A 22,828-nucleotide genomic window follows, 5' to 3' on the forward strand; every position below is an offset into this window, starting at 1 on the left:
AGAAATTTATTTCTTACAGTTACAGAGGCTGACAAGTCCAAAATCTGGGCATCAGCAGATTTGGGGTTTGGTGTGGGCCCTTCTGGTTCATAGACAGTTCTCTTTTTGCTGTGTTTCCATGTGGTAGAAGGGGCAAGAGAACTCTTGGGTGTCTCTTTTATAAAAATACTAGTCTCATTCATAACAGTTCTGCCTTCATGACCTACTCCCCTCCCAAAGGCCCCAGCTTCCAATAACATCACATTGGAGGTTAGGATATGAACATGAATTTTGAGGAGGCACAGACAGTCAGTCTATAACAGATGTTGTAACTCAGTTCCTTTTGCTTGATATCCCCAACTGCCACTTAAAAAAAGCATTGTCTGTTAGCCTCCTCTGAAAGTTTGGAGTGATTCGAGACAAGAGAAATACATTGAAAGATCACTGAAAAAAAAAAACAAACAAACCCTATAGTAAGCTTAAATTGAATAGCAGACATTATAGCTCTTAAAAATTCTATAATTATTCTCTACTTGGAGATTTTCCTATTAATTAGTATTTCTTGAAGGTTAAAGCTCCATGTCATCCCTCTTAGTTTTGCTCAAAAGTTCATTTTTTTCCCTCCCTTATCACTAAATTCATGTGCCTCTGGTTAGTCCTATGTTCAGAGGGTTTTGTCTTTAGAATCCCTCCCTGATAAAAATCGTATTCAGCTCCGAAATAAAAACAGAATTTGTGTTAAGTGGAATGATATATTGCAACTACATTTTAGTCTACAATAAGGTTCCTGGTTTTTAGAGTCTTTTGAATATGCTACTGATTATCATTACTAAAAGATGATGTGACCCTCCCATCTTGTTATCTATATTCCAATTTGGATAACTCCTTCAATTGATGTATGTCATTTTCCTAGCACCTTAAATTGTCTTTGAAATAAGGTGAGCTATAGATAATATGATCTTTAGAGTTGCAGTATCCTTATTAAAAAGGATATGTGGATCATGCCAATGTAGTAGACATTTTGTTACCTCCCTTATTATAGCATTTACAAAAGTTAATTAATCAAATCACTTCTTTTTGAATGATAGGGAATTATTAGTTAATTATGAACCAGGCTCCCTTAATTGCTTGATTTTTCTCCCCACTGCCTTTACAAAACTCACTCCCAACTCTTTATCCCCAACCTCATACTGGTTAGTTTAACATCAGAATGAATCCTGGTCTCTAGCATTGTCCCAAGTTCCCAACTGTTGTGGTCTCATGGCTGCCCAGCAGTCTCTGCCTGGGTACCGGCCCTCTGTGATTAAAATTGAACTAAGTAACTGATGAGCTTGCAGTCAGTACTTTGGTTTCCTAAAGTACCTAGTCTGACTTTGGTTTCCAGACTGGATGATGATTGTATCGATGATGAAGGTGACGGAGATGGTGATAATAATTATAGCCAACCTTTGCTGGCCTTCACTGCCTGTCCTGGACTAGGATAAGCACTTAGGCGTGAATTATCTCATTGCAACCTCATCAGAACCCTTTGAGACAGGCATTCCTACCCCTGGTGATGGATGGGGATACTGAGACCTAGGGGTCACCTGCTGCCTTGGCTGGCCTGTACCTGGCCACTCACCTCTTCTACCCTGAGTTTCAACCGGCCATGCCAACACTTTCCAACACTTGAAGTCCTGGCTCTTGCTTCTCCTCAGTAATCATGTCTTGAAAAAATTCATTCAGTTCAGTTCAGTCACTCAGTTGTGTCCGACTCTTTGCGACCCCATGAACCGTAGCACGCCAGGCCTCCCTGTCCACCACCAACTCCCGGAGTCCACCTAAACCCATGTGCATTGAGTTGGTGATGCCATCCAACCATCTCATTCTCTATCGTCTCCTTCTCCTCCTGACCTCAATCTTTCCTAACATCAGGGTCCTTTCAAATGAGTCAGTTCTTCCCAGCAGGTGGCCAAAGTATTGGAGTGTCAGCTTCAGCATTAGTCCTTCCAATGCACACCCAGGACTGATCTCCTTTAGGATGGACTGGTTGGATCTCATTAGCAGCTACCTGTTTTCAGTGGCAAGCTGACCGATGAGGAAGAAACCATGGTTGAGAGCAAGGCTGAGCCACAGTCCCAGTGAACTGCCCGGGTCTGGAGGCACAACTCATTCCTGTGACCTCCTGGTTCCCTGGGAGCCTTTGAATTCATCACCTTTCAATTAGGTAACCTTTAAGATTCCTTAGTAGAACAGCTCGTTGTTGGCAGAAGCAGGGCAAGAACCTCCATCTTTTGCCTGACTAGTTTTATGTTCTCCTCATACTATTATTTGAACCTTCTAAGCCTTATTAGCTATAGTTGGTGAAGGTGAGGAGACCCCACATTCTTGAGAGCACGAAGTAGATGGATTTGTCTGTGGAAAATTAGGATTTCTAAGGTAGTAACAGTTTGTACGAGCTCCTGCCTCTGGTTGATCAGCACCTGATGGTCTTTGCTCTCCCAATAGCCTTTCTCAATCACAGTGAGTGAGCCCAGAGGCAGAAATGAATCTGTGCCTCTTACTCTCATCAGAGAAAAAGGAACCTATGGGATGGTGACTGTGACTTTTGAGGTAAGTTTACTGTGAAATCATTTTAAATGGTAATGCTTAGAAGTCATACTAGATCACTGCAATTTAAAAAATCAAGGTCCTTGGTATAATAAATATGCTGTTTAATGAAAATGAAATAGAATGCTTTCATCACCTGGTAAACTTCATGTTTAATATAAAACTGTTTTCCTTGCTGCTTGGAATATACTATGCTTCCATGAAACACAACAGATTATTTTAGATACAGGATAATAATAAACCACAAATTAATAACAATAATTCTATAAAATTCATAGAACATTTAAGACAGATCTCTTTAAGGGTATAAAATTTTAAAATGCTCGTGGGTTCCTTAGGCTTACATAAAATTATCTAATATGTAGTCTTCCCTATATACATTCTCCATTTAAAAAAATACACTTAATGGATGGTGGTAACAGCAGTCACATTCCAAAAACTGGATAAAAATTGGCTACAGAAATGATAAGGCATCATCAGGTTATAGTGTTTTCAACTCTCTGAACGTCTGAAGTTATTTTGTCGAATCGTGAGCCTTTTGTTCTGTTGAAATGATTACAGCTAACGTTCGTGGAGCACTTAACATCACTCAGCCCTGGTGTAAGTGCTTTACACTGATTATTGCTGCACGTGAACTGTAGCTCTTCCCTGGACTCAGTGTCCCTCATGCCATTTAAAATGTTTTTTTCCATAGTCCTCACCATCATCCGCCACTCATTTATTTATCTTCCATTTGTTCCCTTTCATTAAATGTCAGGTCCTGGTGGGTAGAAAGCTTGCTTTGTTCTCTGCTATATCCTTAGTACCTAAAAGAGGTCAGACACAGAGTACTTAATAAAACTTTTTGAAAGGAATATGATTTTATTAAATATTTACATCTAGCCTGGTAAGTGGACCTTATTTCCTCATTTTAAAGATGGGGAAACAGCCACACAGGGTTGTTAAAAATACCTCATCCAAGGTTACAGCACCAGGGGTAGAACTGGTATTTGATTCCATTACTTCAGAGAATATAATAATTTTGAATGCATTCTGCTCAAGAAAAAGTTTTTATAATTTTTTTCCTCAGGCTTAATATTATCGTTGAGAAAAGAGAAAACTCTTAGAAACCATGTCGTTTAATCTGCGTGTGTACTAAGTTGCTTCAATCATGTTCAACTCTCTGTGACCCTATGGACTGTAGCCCACCAGACTTCTGTGTCCATAGAATGAATTCTCCAGGCAAGAACAGTGAGATTGAACCTGGGTCTCCCACATTGCAGGCAGATTCTTTCTTCGCTGAGCCCCCAGGGAAGTCCTTGTAGTTTAATTATAGTCAAGATCTGTAATTATATTAATGGGCCTTAACTCCATTAATTAAAAGGGCAGACTTAATACAGGTTAGTGTCATTCTTCTTGCAAAACATTTTAAAGTAAGTTTGCCAGTTTATATCACAGTAATGCTTTCTTACTCTAATGAAATGTTTTATGTTTATTGATGGCACCATGTTTCTTTGCAGGTAGAGGGTGGCCCAAATCCACCTGAAGAAGATTTAAGTCCAGTTAAAGGAAATATCACTTTTCCTGCAGGCAAAGCAACAGTAGTTTATAACTTGACAGTACTTGATGATGAGGTAGGATGTGTTAAATGCTTAAAAGGAACAAGGGCTCTCTGTATTACAGTCATGTTAGAGAGTATTATGTCAAGTATTAAGTTGTGTTCAGTATTTGAAATTATTCAAGAGCACGGTCATATATAAGGTAATGTACTGCAGCCAGATATGCCATAGCTGTTAATGCCTATTTTGGAATAGATCTTGTTAATATCTACCTTATTTAATTCACATTAAGTTGTATATCTGAAAGGTGATGAACTTGAATGTAACTGACAGCCACACTCAATACAAGCATTTCAGCATTTTGTAAACCTTGGTGATTGATTTTGCTAGTCATTGCACTTTTGAGCAGGTATAGTATTACTTACCCAGCATAAATGTATTACTATAAAAGGAAAGAAAATTCTGTTGCAATTGATATTTATTTGTTTGGATGTTTTAAATGTTCACATTCCTAGGAAGGCTTTTGTTATTTTCAATTTCACAGTGAAGCTACCAAGGATTGAAATATATGACATAGCTAGAAAAGAGTGAATTTGTGCAGTATATACAGGGATGTTTCTTATGAGCTAACCAAAAGAAAACATGCCTTTTAATACAATAACCTTAGCAGTAATACCAGAAGAAAAGGGATAGCTGGGAATTTATCCCTCTACCCTCCCACAAAAAATCATGAAACTAAATCACAACAAATCCCCAAAAAGATGAATTAGAAGACATTATTGGAAAAGAGTATTTCTCTCGAAAAAGTGAGATATTGAATAGTGCTGATAGCTCTAGCTTACTGGTTATGAAAGCTAGCAAAAGCCGTTTGTTTTTAGAACCTGGAACGTTGAGCAGGTTATAGTTTGGGGGCAGTGATTAATACACATTTTAATTGTAAGTTTGAAAGACTATGGTTAATAATATAGTATTCTATACTTCAGAGTTACTGAGAGTAGGGCTTAGGCATTCTCTCCACACATACATACATAGAATTAACTGTGTGAGGTGGTGGATTTGTTAGTATCTTGATCTTTGTGATCACAATGTATATGTATATCAAATCATCGTATTGTACCCATAAATATATTGGTTATATATTTTTATTCTTCAGTAAAGTTTGAAGGAAAAAGATCTTCAGTCAAACCACTGCATTTTCTTTTTTGAGATAAATAGCTTTACTTTTTCTATTTCTATTGATGGAGGCAAAAGTATATATTATTTCACTTTCATTCATTTATAGTGAAGTAAAAATTCAAATAGCACAGTAGAGATTATCCCTGGGATTTCTGTGTAGTTAAAAAAAAAGTTTAATTTTAACAGTGTCATCATTTTGCCTAAAGTGACTCTTATAGCTTGTTTTCCAGAGATACATGATATGTATTTTGAAAATCATATAATTGATATCATGGTTAAATCTTGAGATAGGAGCTGCTTAGAAGCAAGAATAATTGATATGATAGAAAAACTAACAATTCGTGTGTGATGTTTATTGTACTCTACCAAATTCATAAATAGTATGAGACCTCGAATGTTGCTTCTGATCCTGCACACCTGATGAAACTAATAAGAACTTGTTTTTCTGTCAGATCTTTAGTTCTCTAGAGATTGATCAAGGTTGAAAGTCATTATGCTGATACTTCATTTCTTATTCGTATCATTGCTTTATCTAAAATATGTTATTTACCTTTGGAAAATAGTTTAGTAAATAGACAGTGAACAACCCTCCTTATCTGCTCCTTTCAGTTAAAGATTTTTTTAAAATTGCTGTGTAATTGCATTGAAATATAAGTACTTTTTACACTTGTGTTTTGCAGGTGTGTTAGCTACTGATGTTTTGCCATTGCTTGTATTTCTCTGACAGGTACCAGAAAATGATGAAATATTTTTGATTCAACTGAAAAGTGTGGAAGGAGGAGCTGAGATCAATACCTCCAGGAGCTCAGTGGAGATCATCGTTAAGAAAAATGATAGTCCTGTGAGATTCATTCAGAATGTTTATTTGGTACCTGAGGAAGACCACATACTCACAATTCCAGTGGTTCGTGGAAAAGATGACAGTGGAAATCTGATTGGATCTGATGACTGTGAAGTTTCTATCAGTTATGTTATCATAACTGGGAATTCAACAGCACATGCCCAGCAAAATTTAGACTTCATTGATCTCCAGCCAAACACAACTATTGTTTTTCCACCTTTTATTTATGAATCACACCTGAAATTTCAAATAGTGGATGATGCCATACCAGAGATTGCCGAATCGTTTCAAGTTGTGTTACTAAAAGATACTTTACGGGGAGATGCTGTGCTGTTTGGCCCTTCTGTTGTGCAGGTCACCATTAAGCCAAACGACAAACCTTACGGCGTCCTCTCGTTCAACAGTGTCTTGTTTGAAAGGCCAGTTATAATTGACGAAGATACAACAACAAGGTAGGATTTATCTTAAACCTTCTATTGCTGCAGTTATTTAGTATATTACTCCAAGATTTGATATTAATGGTGTTGGACACAGTGCTGAACTGTTAAGGATAATATGTGTAATTTCCTTGACCGTGGTTTCACTGTTTTCTTTCTTATTTGGGGAGTGATACTTAAAACACATATTTAAATATGCAAGCTAATTCATGTTACGGTAGTTTCCTAGAGCCTATCTTCATACCTACTCCTTCATATTAAAAGCAGTCATTCTTTATGGTTTGGATTCTGCTTACCAGTGGCTAGTGGCCAACTTGATGTTGAAAATACCCATTTCAGGGGAAAAAGAGTGTATTATGTGACCATATCATATTTCTTCCAGATTTGAAGAAATTACAGTGGTTAGAAATGGTGGCACTCATGGAAATGTTTCCGTGAACTGGGTGCTGACACGCAATAGCAGTGATCCCTCACCAGTAACGACAGATATCAGGCCAAGATCTGGAGTTCTGCATTTTGCACAAGGGCAGATGTTGGCATCAATTCCTCTCACTGTTGTTAATGATGATCTTCCAGAAGAGGCAGAAGCTTACCTACTTCAGATTCTACCTCATACCATACGAGGAGGTGCAGAAGTGAGCGAACCAGCGGAGGTAGATCTCTTGCTACGCTTTGCTTGTAGAAATACTTCTGTGCTCTCGAACAGACAAAGAATTTGATCATACACATCTTATACATGTTTAGTTTGATATGACAGGAAGAGCATGGGTTTTGGAAGCGGTGGTTAATTCCCTTGCGGAAGGTTTGTCCCATCTGTAAATAAAAAGTTTGTTCTTAAAAAAAATTCCACAAAGTTTTCAAATGTATTTTTAATTCATCTTCTTTTTGTAGTTGTTCAGTTGCTAAGTTGTGTCCGACTCTTTTGCGACCCCATAGACCGTAGCCTGCCAGTCTCCTCCGTCTGTGGGATTTCCCAGGCAAGAATACTGGAGTGGGTTGCAATTTCCTGCTCTCAACTCAGTTGGGATCTTTCCAGCTCAGGGATCGAACGTGCATCTCCTGCATCGGCAGGCAGATTCTTTACGACTGAGCCACCTGGGAAGCCCAATTCCTCTTTTACTCTGTTACTTATATGAGTAATCATTTTTAGATATGATACAGAATTACACATTAAAATTCAAAATAGCCTAGAAAATAAACAGTTTGGTGATCTCAGATGTGAGAATTTTGCTCTTTAATGTTTTATTCCTTTATCTGCAGCTTTTGTTCTACATTCAGGATAGTGATGATGTTTATGGCCTAATAACATTTTTTCCTGTGGAAAACCAGAAGATTGAAAGTAGCCCAGGTGAACGATGTTTATCCTTGAGTCTTACAAGACTGGGAGGAACTAAAGGAAATGTGAAGATATTTTATTCTGCACTTTATATTCCTGCTGGAGCTGTGGACCCTTTGCGAGCGAAAGATGGCATCTTAAATATATCCAAGAGAAGCAGTCTCATTTTTCCAGAACAGAAAACCCAAGTCACTATAAAATTGCCAATAAGAAATGATGCATTCCTTCAAAATGGGGCCCACTTTTTAGTACAGGTACTTTAATGATTAAAATAATCTCAACTTTGGTTCAGCAACAAGTATCCTTACCTGAGTGAGAGAGTTAATTAGTCATTATTTTATCCTTATTTATATTTTGGATTCTGTTGCTTACTGCAAGTTATGTAGGGAATCTAAAGAGAAACCGTCTGCCCCTCAGGTGTATAAGGATGAATAAAACAAGGGTTATACTAAGATCAGTGCTTTAATTATCCAATAATAAAAGCAGATCAGACATGAAATGTAGGTCAGTATAATTCATAATTTAATGGAGTTATTCATGAACTGTGAGTAGGGGAGGGCCGGGAGAGAGCCAGTGAGAGGTCTGTCATTCTTTTGAGTTGATTTGGGAAAATGTGACATAGAAATTTGGATTGTAGAATAAATACTTTTTTCATGATGGATATAGCAGGGAAGGCGTTCAGAAATGAAAAAAGCAATATGACAGAAAATTGTGTAGATACTTTTAAATAGTATACCAAAAAAATCTGTTAACATAGGTAGAGTCTTTGGACTTTTATTACTTAATAAGAAATAAAGCTCTCATAACATTTTTATATCTTATTTCTTTTATTTCTTAACTTTTATTAACCAAAGCATTATTTAAACATTTTTTTAATTTAAGTTTTTTAGCCATATGGCTTGGCATGCGGAATCTTAGTTCCCTGACCATGGATCAGACCCATGCTGCCTGCAGTGGAAGTGTGGAGTCTTAACTGCTGGACCGCTGGGGAAGTCCAAACCAAAGCATTGTTTTTATTGCCAAGTTTGATATATCTGTACTCACAATACTATAGTTGTATTTTCCATATGGTTGCTATTGATTGATTTTGAAAATTAGAAAGTAATAAAGGGTGCTTATCAAATTTTGATTATGTAACTAAATTTCTAAATTTCAAGCAGAATCAGATAGTATGAATAGAGCAATAAGGAAGGAATGTATAATCTGTTATCATACATTTTGCTAACTGAAGTATATATGAAATGAAATCTCATATTTTGTCAATTTCTTTGAACCATGGGATATTTAAGTTTGTTTCATATTTTTCCCTAGCTTTGTTTTATAGTTTATTATTGCTTTCTCTGGAGTTTCTGACTGCCCCCTTTTATATGCCATTCTTACCAAATTAGTTCTTCCATCCAGCTGTCTTTTTTGTGCAGTCGATAAACTGTATCCAGTTCTTTGTGACCCCATGGACTGCAGCAGGCCAGGCTTCCCTGTCCTTCACTATCTCCTGGAGTTTGCTCAAATTCATGTCCATTGAGTTGATGATGCCATCCAACCATCTCATCCTCTGTTGCCCCCTTCTCCGCCTGCCCTCAGTCTTTCCCAGCATCAGGGTCTTTTCGAATGAGTTGGCTCTTCACATCACGTGGCCAAAGTATTGGATTTTCAGTATCAGTCCTTCTAAGCTGTCTTACTTGTGTTGAATGCTGAATTTAGCTGTGCCAGCTGCTTTCTCCAACTTGCTTTTCACGTGGTGCTTGTGACTGTTTTACTAACTCCTTAATTTTCTTGATTTCTTGTGTCTTATTTCTTGGATTGTGTTTTAGTTTTGTTGTAACATATGTATCCTCAAATACATGAGCAGAAAACGTATGTGCCAGGTAAACTTCTTGAACCTTTGAGCTCAGTGAAACTTCATACATTGATTCCTGGCTTATAGGAATTTCTAGATTAAAATAATTTCTTCTTAAGAACTTGAAAGGTATTCTCTTTTAGCTTCCAGAGTAGCTAATGAGAAGTTTGAGGAGAAGAAATCATTTGCCTTTAGATTAACTTGCTCTTTATCTCTGAAAACTTTAAAAAAAAAAATCATCTTGGCATTTTGAATTTCTCATGGCTGTGTCATAACTTGCTTAGCAGTTGATGGGTTGGGCCATTTTATTCTGAAGATTTTTTTTGTCTTTTTTTTTTTGAGCTGGTCTACTTCTCGTGCTTGTATGGTTTGTGCATTAATTGAGGACTCCTAGTGAAGGTGTCTTGGAGAAGGCAATGGCACCCCACTCCAGTACTCTTGCCTGGAAAATCCTATGGACAGAGGAGCCTGGTAGGCTGCAGTCCATGGGGTCGCGAAGAGTCAGACATGACTGAGCGACTTCACTTTCAGTTTTCACTTTCATGCATTGGAGAAGGAAATGGCAACCCACTCCAGTGTTCTTGCCTGGAGAATCCCAGGCACGGGGGAGCCTGGTGGGCTGCCGTCTATGGGGTCGCACAGAGTTGGACACAACTGAAGCGACTTAGCAGCAGCAGTGGAGGTGTCTAGTGAGTGCTCTGTTAAGGGGTATACGATTTGTCAGTATGTAGGGATGACTTTTTGTGATATGTACAGGGAGACCTTTTGTCAGTATCCCAAGGCTTTGTCCCTAGTGGTGGGAGATCTGTATTTCATCTTTATTGTTATTTCTGTTATTCTGTTGTGTCTCCTCATAATGAGTAAATTATTATATGAGGCACCCTTCTGTCTATGAGGATAACCCACTTTTTAGAGGACCCTTGAATTTCTCTTCTTGGGATGATGGGTGAACAGCACATGGTATCACTCACAGTTGTTTCTGTTCCCCCTGCCACTGGGGGAATGCTCTTGTGAGATGAATGGCCAGACAGTGGTGGATCTGAATCCCTGAAGAGAAATTGAGCAAGTGGTCAAGCCCATGGTCCTGGCCCTGTTGAGCAAGAAGTTAAGGCAATTAGAATACCACTGCTGCTGCTGCTAAGTCACTTCAATCGTGTCTCTGTGTGACCCCATAGACGGCAGCCCACCAGGCTCCCCCATCCCTGGGATTCTCCAGGCAAGAACACTGGAGTGGGTGGCCATTTCCTTCTCCAATGCATGAAAGTGAAAAGTGAAAGTGAAGTCGCTCAGTCATGTCCAACTCTTAGCGACCCACCAGGCTCCTCCGTCCATGGGATTTTCCAGGCAAGAGTACTGGCGTGGGGTGCCATTGTCTTCTCCGAGAATACTGCTGCCAGAGCACATTTAGAGGTATACTTAGAAAATTTTTAAAAGCTTTAGGTTTGGCCTTCTGAAAAACATGTCGTAACTTTATTTATTTATGACTGTGCTGGGTTTTTGTAGCTGTGCATGGGCTTTCCCTGGTGGCTTAGGTGGTAAAAGTGTCTGCCTACAATGCGGGAGACCCGGGTTCGATCCCTGGGTTGGGAATATCCCCTAGAGAAGGAAATGGCATCCCACTCCAGTTCTCTTGCCTGGAAAATCCCACGGCCGGAGGAGCTTGGTAGGCTACAGTCCATGGGGGTCTCAAACAGTCGGACACGACCGAGCGACTTCGCTTTCACTTTCCGTGGGCTTTCTCTAGTTGCGGTGGCCGGGGGCTACTCTGTATCTGCGGTGCACGGGCTTCTCGTGGTGGCTTCTCCTGTTACTGAGCACAGGCTCACCGGCTTCCGTAGTTGCGGTTCCTTGGCTCCACAGCACAGGCTCAATAGTTGTGGCACACGGGCTTAGTTGCCCCATGCCATGTGAGATCTTCCCAGACCAGGGATTGAATCCGTATCCTCTGCACTGGCAGGCGGATTTTTATCCACTAGACCACCAGGGGCACTCCTTTGCCTTCTCTGCTGTTGGCGTCCTTTGGATTCAGAGCATTCTCATTAGTAGACATTGTCTTGGTCAGTTCAGGCTGTTGTAAAGATTGCCACAGACTGGGTCGTGGCTTAAACATCAGGCATTTACTCTGCTCACTTCTGGAGGCTGGGAGGTGTGAGATCAGACTCTTGGGGAGAATCCCCTTCCTGGTGTGCAGAAATGATTTCTTTTTGCTGAGTGCTCACGTGGTGCAGAGAGACAGGATCCAGATTCTTTGGTGTTTCTCCTTATAAGGGCACAAACCTCATCATGAGGGTTCTACTCTTACAATCTGGCTGCCTCCCAAAGGTCCCATCTTCAAATACCATCATACTGGGCATAAGGGTTTCAACGTATGAATTCTAGGGGTGGGGATACAAGCATTCAATTCATAGCATGTATGTTTAAGGTTTTTTGGTCCCTAGAATCTCAGTATTCAGTTCTCCCTTTGTCTCCAATCTTGGCTAGGTCAAAACTCATATGAGAAAGAAATTACTAAAACAAGTGAAATGAAGGCAGGATTTTACACAGTTGATTTTGCTTTCATGGAGCCCTGGAATTCCTATAGTAGTTGCAGTGACGTGACCCAAGAATTGATTAATTGATTGACGTGACCCGAGATTGAGAATTGATGATGCAGTGTATTGATTTTGAATTGTAGAGAACTTTTCTGTTTTCCATTTCTGATTTGTTTTCTTACGCTGCCTCAAAACCAGTTTTTACTGTGGCTAGGAAGGGTTGAGGGCAGGAGAAGAAGAGGGTGACAGAGGATGAGATGGTTGGATGGCATCACTGACTCAACAGACATGAGTTTGAGCAAACTCCGGGAGATAGTGAAGCACAGGAAGCCTGGCTTGTTGCAGTCCATGGGGTTGCAAAGAGTTGGATGTGACTAAGCGACTGAAGAACAAGAGACACCCTATATTTATGCCAGTGTTAGTAACCTTTATATTGAACTTTTAGCCTCTGAAGACATCCAATATCTCTATCCACGTGGCTGCAGAATCCCTATATAAACAAAACTCTATTAAAAATCTTCAACTGGTCAGAATTACTCTAGTGATTTTATTTCAGCCTTCTGTATGAACACGACCAGTGAAAAAGCTGGCTTAAAACTCAGCATTCAAAAAACGAAGATCATAGCATCTGGACCCATCACTTCATGGCAAATAGATGGGGAAACAATGGAAACAGTGACAGACTTTATTTTCTTGGGCTCCAAAATCACTGCAGATGGTGACTGCAGCCATAAAGTTAAAAGATGCTTGCGCCTTGGAAGAAAAGCTATGACAAACCTAGACAGTGTATTACAAAGCAGAGACATTACTTTGTTGACAAAGGTCAAAGCTATTATTCTTCCAATAGTGATGTATGGATGTGAGAGTTGGACCATAAAGAAGGCTGAGTGCCAAAGAATTGATGCTTCTGAACTGTGGTGTTGGAGAAGACTCTTGAGAGTCTCTTGGACTGCAAGGAGATCAAACCAGTCAATCCTCAAGGAAATCAGTCCTGAATATTTGTTGGAAGGACTGATGCTTAAGCTGAAACTCCAGTACTTTGGCCACCTGATGTGAAGAACTGACTCATTAGAAAAGACCTGGATGCTGGGAAAGATTGAGGGCAGGAGGAGAAGGAGGTGACAGAGGACGAGATGGTTGGATGGCATCACTGACTCAGTAGACATGATTTTGAGCAACCTCTGGGAGATAGTGAAGGACAGGGAGGCCTGGCATGCTGCAGTCCATGAGGTTGCAAAGAGTCAGACATGACTGAGCGACCAAAGAGGAAATATGAACATGACAGAGTTTATTTTTGATAATACTCGAAAAGTAAGGAGAAACTTGAAGAATATCAGAATTTTGGTGATTGTGGGTTAGAAATCTGTTTGTACTAATTCCAGACTCAATTTTTATCTATTTCTATATTCAGTTGAATAAGAAAGGTCTTATAGTGCAGACGGTCATTTTAACACTTTAGGAAGAAAGGGCATTATTAGTCACTAACACAGTTCCTTAAGGTTCAGAACAGCTGTTGGCTCTGGAAGGCTGGTTGGAAGTAAAAGGTTGTGTAGTTTGTATAGTACATAATGGATGAGCAACTTTAGAATAGGAGGCATCAGACTGCATGGAAATCTGAATGAAACTGAAGAAAGGAGAATCAGAGACATGAGCTTCTTATTCTTTAGTGACCCTCTCAGCTAAATACATTAGTCTGGGATACAGCTTTTGGCAGGCATGGGGTTACTAATGTGCTGTCCCCCTTGCAAACTGTCTGAAAGCAAAGAACAGCTATGAATGGAGTAGTCTGATTTAGCAGATGCTTAAGGAACCCAGACAAAAAAGGCTTGGAGACTAGGAAGTAAGCCATGGAAAATTAGCATTTTTGCTTTTGATCAGTTCATTTCATGGCCTTCTATATCTTCTTTCTTCCTAGTTTTTAAAAATACTATGTTTAGAATTAGTTCTGTAACTGTTTTGATAAATTTAAGTAGAATATGAATTTTCTCCTTTTTGAGAAGTTTCGAAGTAAAATATGTTGGTTTTTTTCCCCCTTGATGTTTTCAACAGTGTTATCAGTTTGACTCTGTGAATATATAGGGATGAGAGTGTTCATTCACAAACACGTTCTGACTCACACAGGACCATTGTGTTTTTAGTCTTTGCCTCTAACCAGTGTGCACTTTATATGCCAGTCAAATATATATTTTTATTTTTAAATTTTTGTGCTATCTTTAAAGATAAATACATATATATGTATATTATTTTTCTGTAGAAGAATAACAGTTATGTGGTTTTAACTATTTATTTCCACATTTCATTTATTTTATTAAGTAAATGCAGTATTCTGAAGAACTGAATGTTTTATTTTACTTGATTCAGTCTACATACCAATATTTGGCAAAATTAGTTTGATTTCTTTTTTTTTTTTTCTTTTACTCAAGTGAAGTGAATATTTACCAATTATGGGACTTTGGGTATTCTTCTCCTGTATATGATTTTCAAAGCAAAGTGTGTTACATTTAAAAAGCATTTACTTTTGCCCTTATAAACGTAGCACTGTTCATCAGAAAATGTGAGCATATGTGCAGGATCAGTTTAGTCCTTGTCCACGAGGGGAAAACCAATTTCAATCACCAGGGTCTACTGCTGGTTACGTAGTGGCTTCGTATCCACATTAAAGCCTAACAGAGGGCTCTGGAGAGGGAGAGATCCATACTGCTCCACTAAGTTTACAGTTGCTTTTTAACTTAAAATCTCTATGCTTTTTGCAGTCGTATAATGACTGTCTATTCCTGCAGTCACGTGAACACTGTGAGGATTGATAAGTCGGGTTTTCGAAAGTTGAAGATTTTGATGTATCAGGATTCGTAGAGAGTTCATTTTGTGTTGTAGGGGTAAATCAACACATTTATTGTGTAGCTGCTGCACTTACAGGTCTATGTCATGTTTCAGGAAAATATTGAGAAGGACACAGATCCACAAAAGTTCTGTAGTCCTGTTGGGAAGTAAAAGTCTGGAACATGGGAAATGATGATAAGCAAGCAATATGTGAAATTTAAAGTGAATTTCTCAGTTTAGTGAGGGTAGTAGTAGAAGTCGAGGAAGAGATAGAAGAAAGAGGGCTGGAGAATCCAAGGAAATTTTCCTAGGGGAGAGGGATATTTAACTAGTTTTTAAAAGCGAGCGCATTTTGATTTTTGAGATGGTTAGAGGCAATTTTACATGAGGAAAAACTTTGAAAGTTACAGTGACGGTCAAGTTCATTAATCACAGGGACACATGATGCATTTCTTTAAACATAAAGACATATTAAGTCACATTTGGAGTTGTGAATGGTCTTCTGATAGTGAGTTTTCTCTGGCAGAGAGGAGGAGTGAATGATTTGATTGGAGATGTGGTTCAGTGGAAGGGAGGAGGCAGGTGTGGGCAACTCGCTGATGTTTGGCTTTAAATCAGGGTAGGTGGGTACAGGCAGCAAGGAGGAAAAGTGGATGGCGGTACTGGGGAAAACCGTGTAACATGGAGCAGAGATGGTGGTTTCTTTTGTGCACATTCTATCCTGTAAGGTGTCTGCAACATTTATGTCATATTCAGTGGCAGTTATAAAGATCTGGAATTTTGAAGGAGAGATCCAGAGGTTTTTAGGGAGTGGAATTTTAAGATAAAGGTCTCAGGAAGAACCCTGGGAATAATCATAATTGAGAAGCAGGAAGAGGTTAAGAGGCCAGTGCACGAGGTTGAGTCAGGATAATAAATGAAGGAGATGGAAGTTGCCAGATTATTGGTGGCCTCTACCCATGTTTGTCTTTTCATTCAATTGAGACTTTAAAATTTTTCTTAAAAATTTCTTTTCTTTTCATTTTGTATGGTGTTTTTCTATCTGTTTATTACAGTTGGAAGCTGTGGAGTTGGTGAATATAGTTCCCCCAATCCCACCTATAAGTCCTAGATTTGGGGAAATCCAAAATATTTCTTTGGTGGTTACTCCAGACATTGCAAATGGAGAAATTGGCTTTATTAGCAGTCTTCCAATCATTTTGCATGAGCCAGAAGACTTTGCTGCTGAAGTGGTAAGTAGACTTTTTCTTATTGATGGGGCATATTGAGTTTGAGATAGAGACTTTTTTTTTGAGGGGGAGTCAGGTTAATATAGAGTTAACAGATCTTGAAAAACTTCACCGTTTATAGCAAGCCTTCAGTTTGTAATTTGACATAAAGTAATTGATGAATGTGTGATTTTTTTCATGTTTTTCCATATTTGATAGAATAAAATTAGAATTAATTGCTTACAGGAAAAGAAGGATAGTATGATGAGGCTGTTTTCAGCTAGTGCTTGTGACATTTGATAAAGTAATAGCCCAACACAATTTTTTTTTTAAAATTAGCCAAATCATATGTACCACAAGAATCCTTGACTTTTTCCATTTCCAAGCATTCCTCATACTTGCCTTGGGCAGGATTGGGGTGGTGTCCTATGTTTGGTGGTGAAAGTCGTGGTGATAAAGTAGGGGATACAAAATCTTAGGAATTATATATATATATATATAAAATTTATATATATGAATATTTCTGGATACACACACACACACTAGCATGTTCACGCATATGGCACCTCTCCCTGCCTGCCACCTGGTTGAATTTTCCTGCCATCTGTCTAGAGACCACTCTGACCTTTGACCATGCCATTCCCTGAGCCACAGTCTGTCCCTAAAACCCTCTCAAGTTCCCTCACACTTAGATTTGATTTAAACTGATTTGTGGTTCAGGTTAGGAATGTGTATAGAGTTGTTTTTGTTACCAAAGCCTCATGTCAAAATATGGTGACCACAACTTCTTTTGTTTGTGTATTTGATTCTGTGAATTGGCAGAGAAGCTCAGTTTTTCAAGATGGTTTTGATTTTTTGTATTTTTCATAATACACTGTTTTCTTCTAAAACCTCAAAAGCATTCAGTTTGAATTCAGCATTCTGAAAGAATGGTTTGTTCTTACTCATCTATCTTACAAAGCTCTACATGTACCATTCCATATTTTTCCCTGGAGGGAAATGAGCTTCTAGGGAAAGTGTTGGTCTCCCTGAACCTGTATTCTTCTCCTGGGAAACAGCAGAAGAAGTGAGAATTTCCCTTTGTTTGTCCTATTTGCAGCCTGGCCACGCCCACTCCCTTGGGGTGATTCAAGGGCCCAGCCCTTTCTTGCTGCTTCTTTTTTTTTTCCAATCTTTTCTAAGAATCTTACTTTCTTGCTAGTATCCAGCCTTGACGGTTGCTAGCCAAATTAGGAGAATGGTTAGTGAGGAAAATATCTTCCATGTTTTTCAAGATGGCCTATGTTAAAGGGCAAAGCTCAGAGGACACCTTTTTTATGCGCTTAAAAATAATTGCATACCTACTGTTAAATATTTGTTTATATTCTTTGCTTGAAAAAACTTTATTATGATCCTTTTCTTAGACATTTTGAAAGTGTGCTGTACTCAAATGACACTACCAAATACAATTTGTTTCAGAATTATTATAATAGTTTCCATTTATTTAGTTCATGCTATGGAGAGATACTTTACTCTTCACCAGGAACTTGCAAAATAGGGAACCTCTAGCTTCATTTCACATGTGGAAATTGAGGTCAGAAAGGTTAAGTAACTTGCCCATGGAAACTCAGAGCCCTGATTTGAGTATCAGCATTTGTTTGGTTAGAAGCATTTCTTATTTTTACTTGTATTATTATTTTCTTATTTTCCCCCTATGACTTTAGGATGCATTTGATGTAACTGTGTACTTCCCAGATTTATTCGCAAAAGCTTATTTTTCAGTTTGTATTGTGATATTAATTCTCTTTTCAGAGATTCTCTGATGGAGATTTACTCTTTAACTAAATTGTTCTATGTTTTTCACGGTTCTTTGGCTCTTAAAATGAAGTCTTTTTGTTAAGACAAATCTCAGGGTAGGCATTTTGTTGGGTGGGGGAAATTTAGTAGATGAATTTGACTAGCAAAAACTAATATGAAGTAATTAAATCTTATAATTGTCATGTGTAGAAAGAAGCTTGTTCAGTTGTGCTTTTAATAGCATTTTAATTGTTCGCTTCTCTATGCAGAGTGCCTAAACATTCATTTAGCGTGTGTCTATACTGACTGAAAAGCTTAGGTAGTTTGTGAGCATGTATTTCAGAAGAACTTGTTCTGTTTTTTTCTCTTTATAAGGTATGCATTCCCTTACATCGGGATGGAACTGATGGCCAGGCTACTGTCTACTGGAGTTTGAAGCCCTCTGGCTTTAATTCAAAAGCAGTGACCCTGGACGATATAGGACCCTTTAATGGCTCTGTTGTGTTTTTATCTGGGCAGAGTGACACAACAATCAACATTACTGTCAAAGCTGATGACATACCGGAAATGAATGAGACAGTAACACTTTCTCTAGACAGGTAATAGCGCATTGAGGTAGCGTTCAGTGACATGTATATGTTCATGTTCTCTGAAATAATTTTATTTCTTTTCTTCAGGTAAATTATGGAGAATAATTCTTTTTCCATGTAAAGTAAAAAGAAAAAATTAAGTAGATAATGCTCTGCTGACCTGACTTTACTGCTGTTTTATGATGGCTTTTGGTTAGATCATAAATATTATGATATAGTGAACTGTTATGCTGATATTTTTGTGAAGAAACATTACATTGAGAATTTAAGGTATTAGATACATCTTAAGCATAGCTAATATGTTGCTATATTCAAAAAATAGGCAGCAATAAATGCAAAATGTTAGGTTAGGCAAATAGCTCTGCTGGCTTCATTTTTATCAAGTAGGAGGATTAAAACTTTTGAGTGAGTAAAAAGAAAGTGTTAATATTCATATAATGAAATTCTCTTTTTTATATGGAATTTAAATATTAAATAATACTTTTTTTCCAAAGAATAAAAAAATAATACACATTTAAGGGGTATTTTTAAGTAATAGTGAGGATTTACTTAACATTTCTCAAGTAAGTGATTTAGATCAGGGAAATATCAGGATCTCTCAAAGAGAATTTTTCAGTAATTCATGAAATTCCAAAAATAAAAAAATATTTTGCTTAAGTGGTTTTAATTGAGTTAAAATTAAAACCAGCTTATCTACCATAGATCTCTAAATTAAAGTTGATACATATTAAGGCTAATGTGTGATTTGAGGACTTTGCAAAATTTTCGTTTTAGAAACAATAAAATTCATAGATGAATTCAGTGATTCAATAGGTGTTATTTTGCACTATTTTAATCAGGACTTTGGTGTGCTGCGATTCATGGGGTCGCAAAGAGTCGGACACGACTGAGCGACTGAACTGAACTGAACTGAAGTAGTAATAATCATTTTATGTAACCCCTGATCCTCTCCACATTTTGCTTTCAGACTCTTATAGTATTGTATAAATACAAACACATTTAATAAACCTTATGAGTAGTTTTTATTTTTATATGAAAGGAAAAAATTCAGAATATAGGGAACTAATCTGTTGTTCATTTTGTTTGCTTTCATAACCACGTTGTTTCTTTTTTTAAAATAAAAATTAAAACAAAACAACAGCAAAATAGGCAAACAAAGAAACCCAAAAAAGCAAAAACCAAATACTGTGTGCATGCATACACATACAGACACACACACACAGAGTCTAAATACTTATGGTTTTAATAAATATTTTACATTAAATGTTTTGGAAAGATATTTCATATGATAAAAAATTAGTGAAATGTAATGAAATGTAAACTGAAAATTATTATTTTTTCACTTATATCCTTTTTTTGTTTAAGTTAGATTTGAGTGCTTATTAAATCAATGGCCTGTCTTAAAAAGAAACTAAAGAAAAATGAACAGCAGTTATAAACCAAAGCGGCAATAATCTGTAGAGACTTTGTTAATTCATTTGAGAGTTTCAACTCTGAACTAAATGTGTAGCAAGTTCATAAGTGACTACTCTTCATATTCTTTCAAAATAGTCATTTTTAACCTTATGTAAATCTTTGAAATTAACTAAATATAATTTTAAATTATTTTTTTCTCTCTCTCTTTCCTATGGGTTAAAGTAGTACGCAAGAAAGTATAAACCACAGGGTAGAGAATTTCAGAAGTTATTGATTCCTCTTTCAACTGGAATAAATTAGTTCAAATTCATACTAAATTTTTTTAGCTCAATTAGTAACTAGCACATACTTGTATTATCTACATGTGCGTGAGCAAATTACAAATCAGTATTCTAAGACATATTGAAATAAACGTGACAATCAAATCCACAATTAAAATAAGGTATTTCGTCAAAACCTCCATCTCAATTTTGCAAATTTTTAACAAAACTAAAAGAATGAATGAATGCTAGTGTGATTATAGTAAGTTACAGTAAAATATTGCAAGAAATATACTCTTTTGAACTATTTGAATTTTTTATCATTTATATGCAGTACTTCAATTAAAAAAAAAACTTTTGTAGAAAATATTGCAAGAAAACACTTTATTCTGATATCATTTGTGATTTTCTTTTAATGTAAAATTCAAATGGAAATTTGGTATATTTCTGTTAAATAGAGATAAAAGTTGCCCTAGTACTGAATGATTTATGATGCTTTTAATACCATACTAATTAAAAATATTTTTAAGTTCTCTCCAGATCAGAAACAACTTTATTATGCCAGTTAATTTCAGGAAAATTTGAGACATATGTAGAATATATAACTCCTTATTTATGGTATTATTTGACTTGAAAAGTGAAACACTAGGGACTATATACTCTGACATGTTTCTCAAGGCTGTTTAAAAATGCAGCACATTGGAAATCTGAAAAAGTGTTTATATTTCCTGATAGAAAGTTATATTTAAGTAATATTTGTCATAATTAGAAGATACAGTGATATCTTTTGCTTTCTTAAGTATATTCCTGTGCAACCGATGAAAGGTATATATTTCTCTGCTGATAAGACTTTTTATTCTTTCCAAGAATAACTGGCTTCAGATCTGAGGCTGTGGGTTTTTTATTATTTTTTTTTGAAACCTAATTAAAACTACTAAGTAATTATAAGTCAGGCTGAATGAAATTTGCTCAGCTGCTGGGGTTTTGTGAGCACGCACAGTGCTTGGCAGGCTCTAGCGCCTTGGAGCGGGCCTGGAAAGGAATGTCTTCAATGGGTCTTGACATGCTGGCTGGCCATGGGGTCATCTTCCCTAAGTGGGAACTGCCGAACCTCTTGCTGGCATTTGTGAATAGCAAAGAACCCAGTGTGCGGAGTTCCCTTCAAGTGAATATGACCAGCTCGTGCAGGGCGGGGGCGGGGGCGGGGGCAGGGGCAGAAAAGAAAGGCTTTCTTGAGCTTTATTTTTACCCTGCCATTCCCATTTCTAGCAGCATTAGTGAAGTTTTGGCAAATACTGTCTCCCTTCCCCCTCTCCCCTGCCCCACACACACTGTCTTCTGTGTTGGTTGACAGGGTAGAAACCGAAAGGTTTGTCGTGTTCTTTGGGTAAGTGTACCGAAGAATGTCTGGTTTGCGGTGATTCAACATTTTGTTTTTGCATGCCAGTGTTTTGGACAAGGCTTCGGTTCTGCATGACTGCCAGCCCTGGGAAAGTTCGCTTGTCCACCTGCTTGTACATGCTTTGTGTGTCCATTTATCTTCTAATGATAAGCTTAGCTGAAGGTTTTGTGTGTGTGTGTGTTAGTTTTAAATTATGAATACTATTAAGATAGCTGATAAAAATTTTGAGGATTTATGTAATTACATATTTTGAAGAACTTAAAAATTTTAGCTTTCCTGATAGTGTATGTATAACCAAGAAAACAAGTAGTGTCCTTTGCTTGTGCCATTCTTACTTAACATCTTTTATGAATCTTGTGGTTGTTTCACAAAGAATTCAGAAGCAGAGCGCTCATTTCTTCCATTGATTTTTGAGTGCGTTTAAGCAGTTTCTTGCCTGCATTCTCTTTGTTGTTGTGTAAAGAACTTTTCAAAACTTTGCCTTTTTTCCAAAAGGGTAGCTTTTTTTAAGAAAGCTTAAAAATAAGTTCATTTGTTTAATGCTCAGAATGGATTTTTATATTCATTCTGATCCTGTTTTTGTCTCAGCTTATATGGACATAGGAAGTTTTAATTAATAAAAATATTCATTTAAATGAAATATGGGCAATTTACTATGAAAATAATAATAATAATAGAAAAAGCCTAACTGCCTTATTATTTTGATTATATCTTCTGTGGCCACTAGTATGCTAGGTATTGGTTGGCAGATTTCCAAAAACTGGGGAAGGATGTTAATTCAGATTCTCTGTTACACAGGAAGTGTGCTGTTCTTTCTACATATTAATTGTGGCTGCATTGTAATTTTGAGGTTTGATCAGGGTACTTTTTGATTCAATAGAACGTGACATTTGGAAAGGTTTAGAAGAGCTTGTGGGACTGAGAATTCTCAGAGTATGCTGGCTTTTAAACCCTCAGAGCCTTACAGTTCTAGTCCCTTTGATCATTTTAATTATAGATTGAACATAAAAACCAGAAATAAAAAAAGCATCTTGTTTTAATATATTCTTTTGAGATTTGTATAGGAATTGCTATAGCATATCATATATTTCA

The 22,828-nt window shown here is 37.4% G+C and overlaps 1 protein-coding gene across 1 annotated transcript in view; it reads left to right on the top strand.

Annotated features, from left to right (window-relative positions):
* ADGRV1 (adhesion G protein-coupled receptor V1) overlaps nucleotides 1–22,828 on the top strand; it is a 542,954-nt gene that overhangs the window by 34,010 nt on the left and 486,116 nt on the right. The window contains exons 5-11 of the mRNA XM_061424381.1: nucleotides 2,467–2,571; nucleotides 4,068–4,181; nucleotides 6,010–6,575; nucleotides 6,943–7,213; nucleotides 7,821–8,150; nucleotides 16,140–16,316; nucleotides 18,444–18,667. Of these exons, the coding sequence (XP_061280365.1) occupies nucleotides 2,467–2,571; nucleotides 4,068–4,181; nucleotides 6,010–6,575; nucleotides 6,943–7,213; nucleotides 7,821–8,150; nucleotides 16,140–16,316; nucleotides 18,444–18,667 (1,787 nt within the window). The remainder of the gene's footprint in view (nucleotides 1–2,466; nucleotides 2,572–4,067; nucleotides 4,182–6,009; nucleotides 6,576–6,942; nucleotides 7,214–7,820; nucleotides 8,151–16,139; nucleotides 16,317–18,443; nucleotides 18,668–22,828) is intronic.

This window comes from Bos javanicus, chromosome 7 (assembly GCF_032452875.1).
Source record: "Bos javanicus breed banteng chromosome 7, ARS-OSU_banteng_1.0, whole genome shotgun sequence".
Taxonomy (NCBI): domain Eukaryota; kingdom Metazoa; phylum Chordata; class Mammalia; order Artiodactyla; family Bovidae; genus Bos; species Bos javanicus.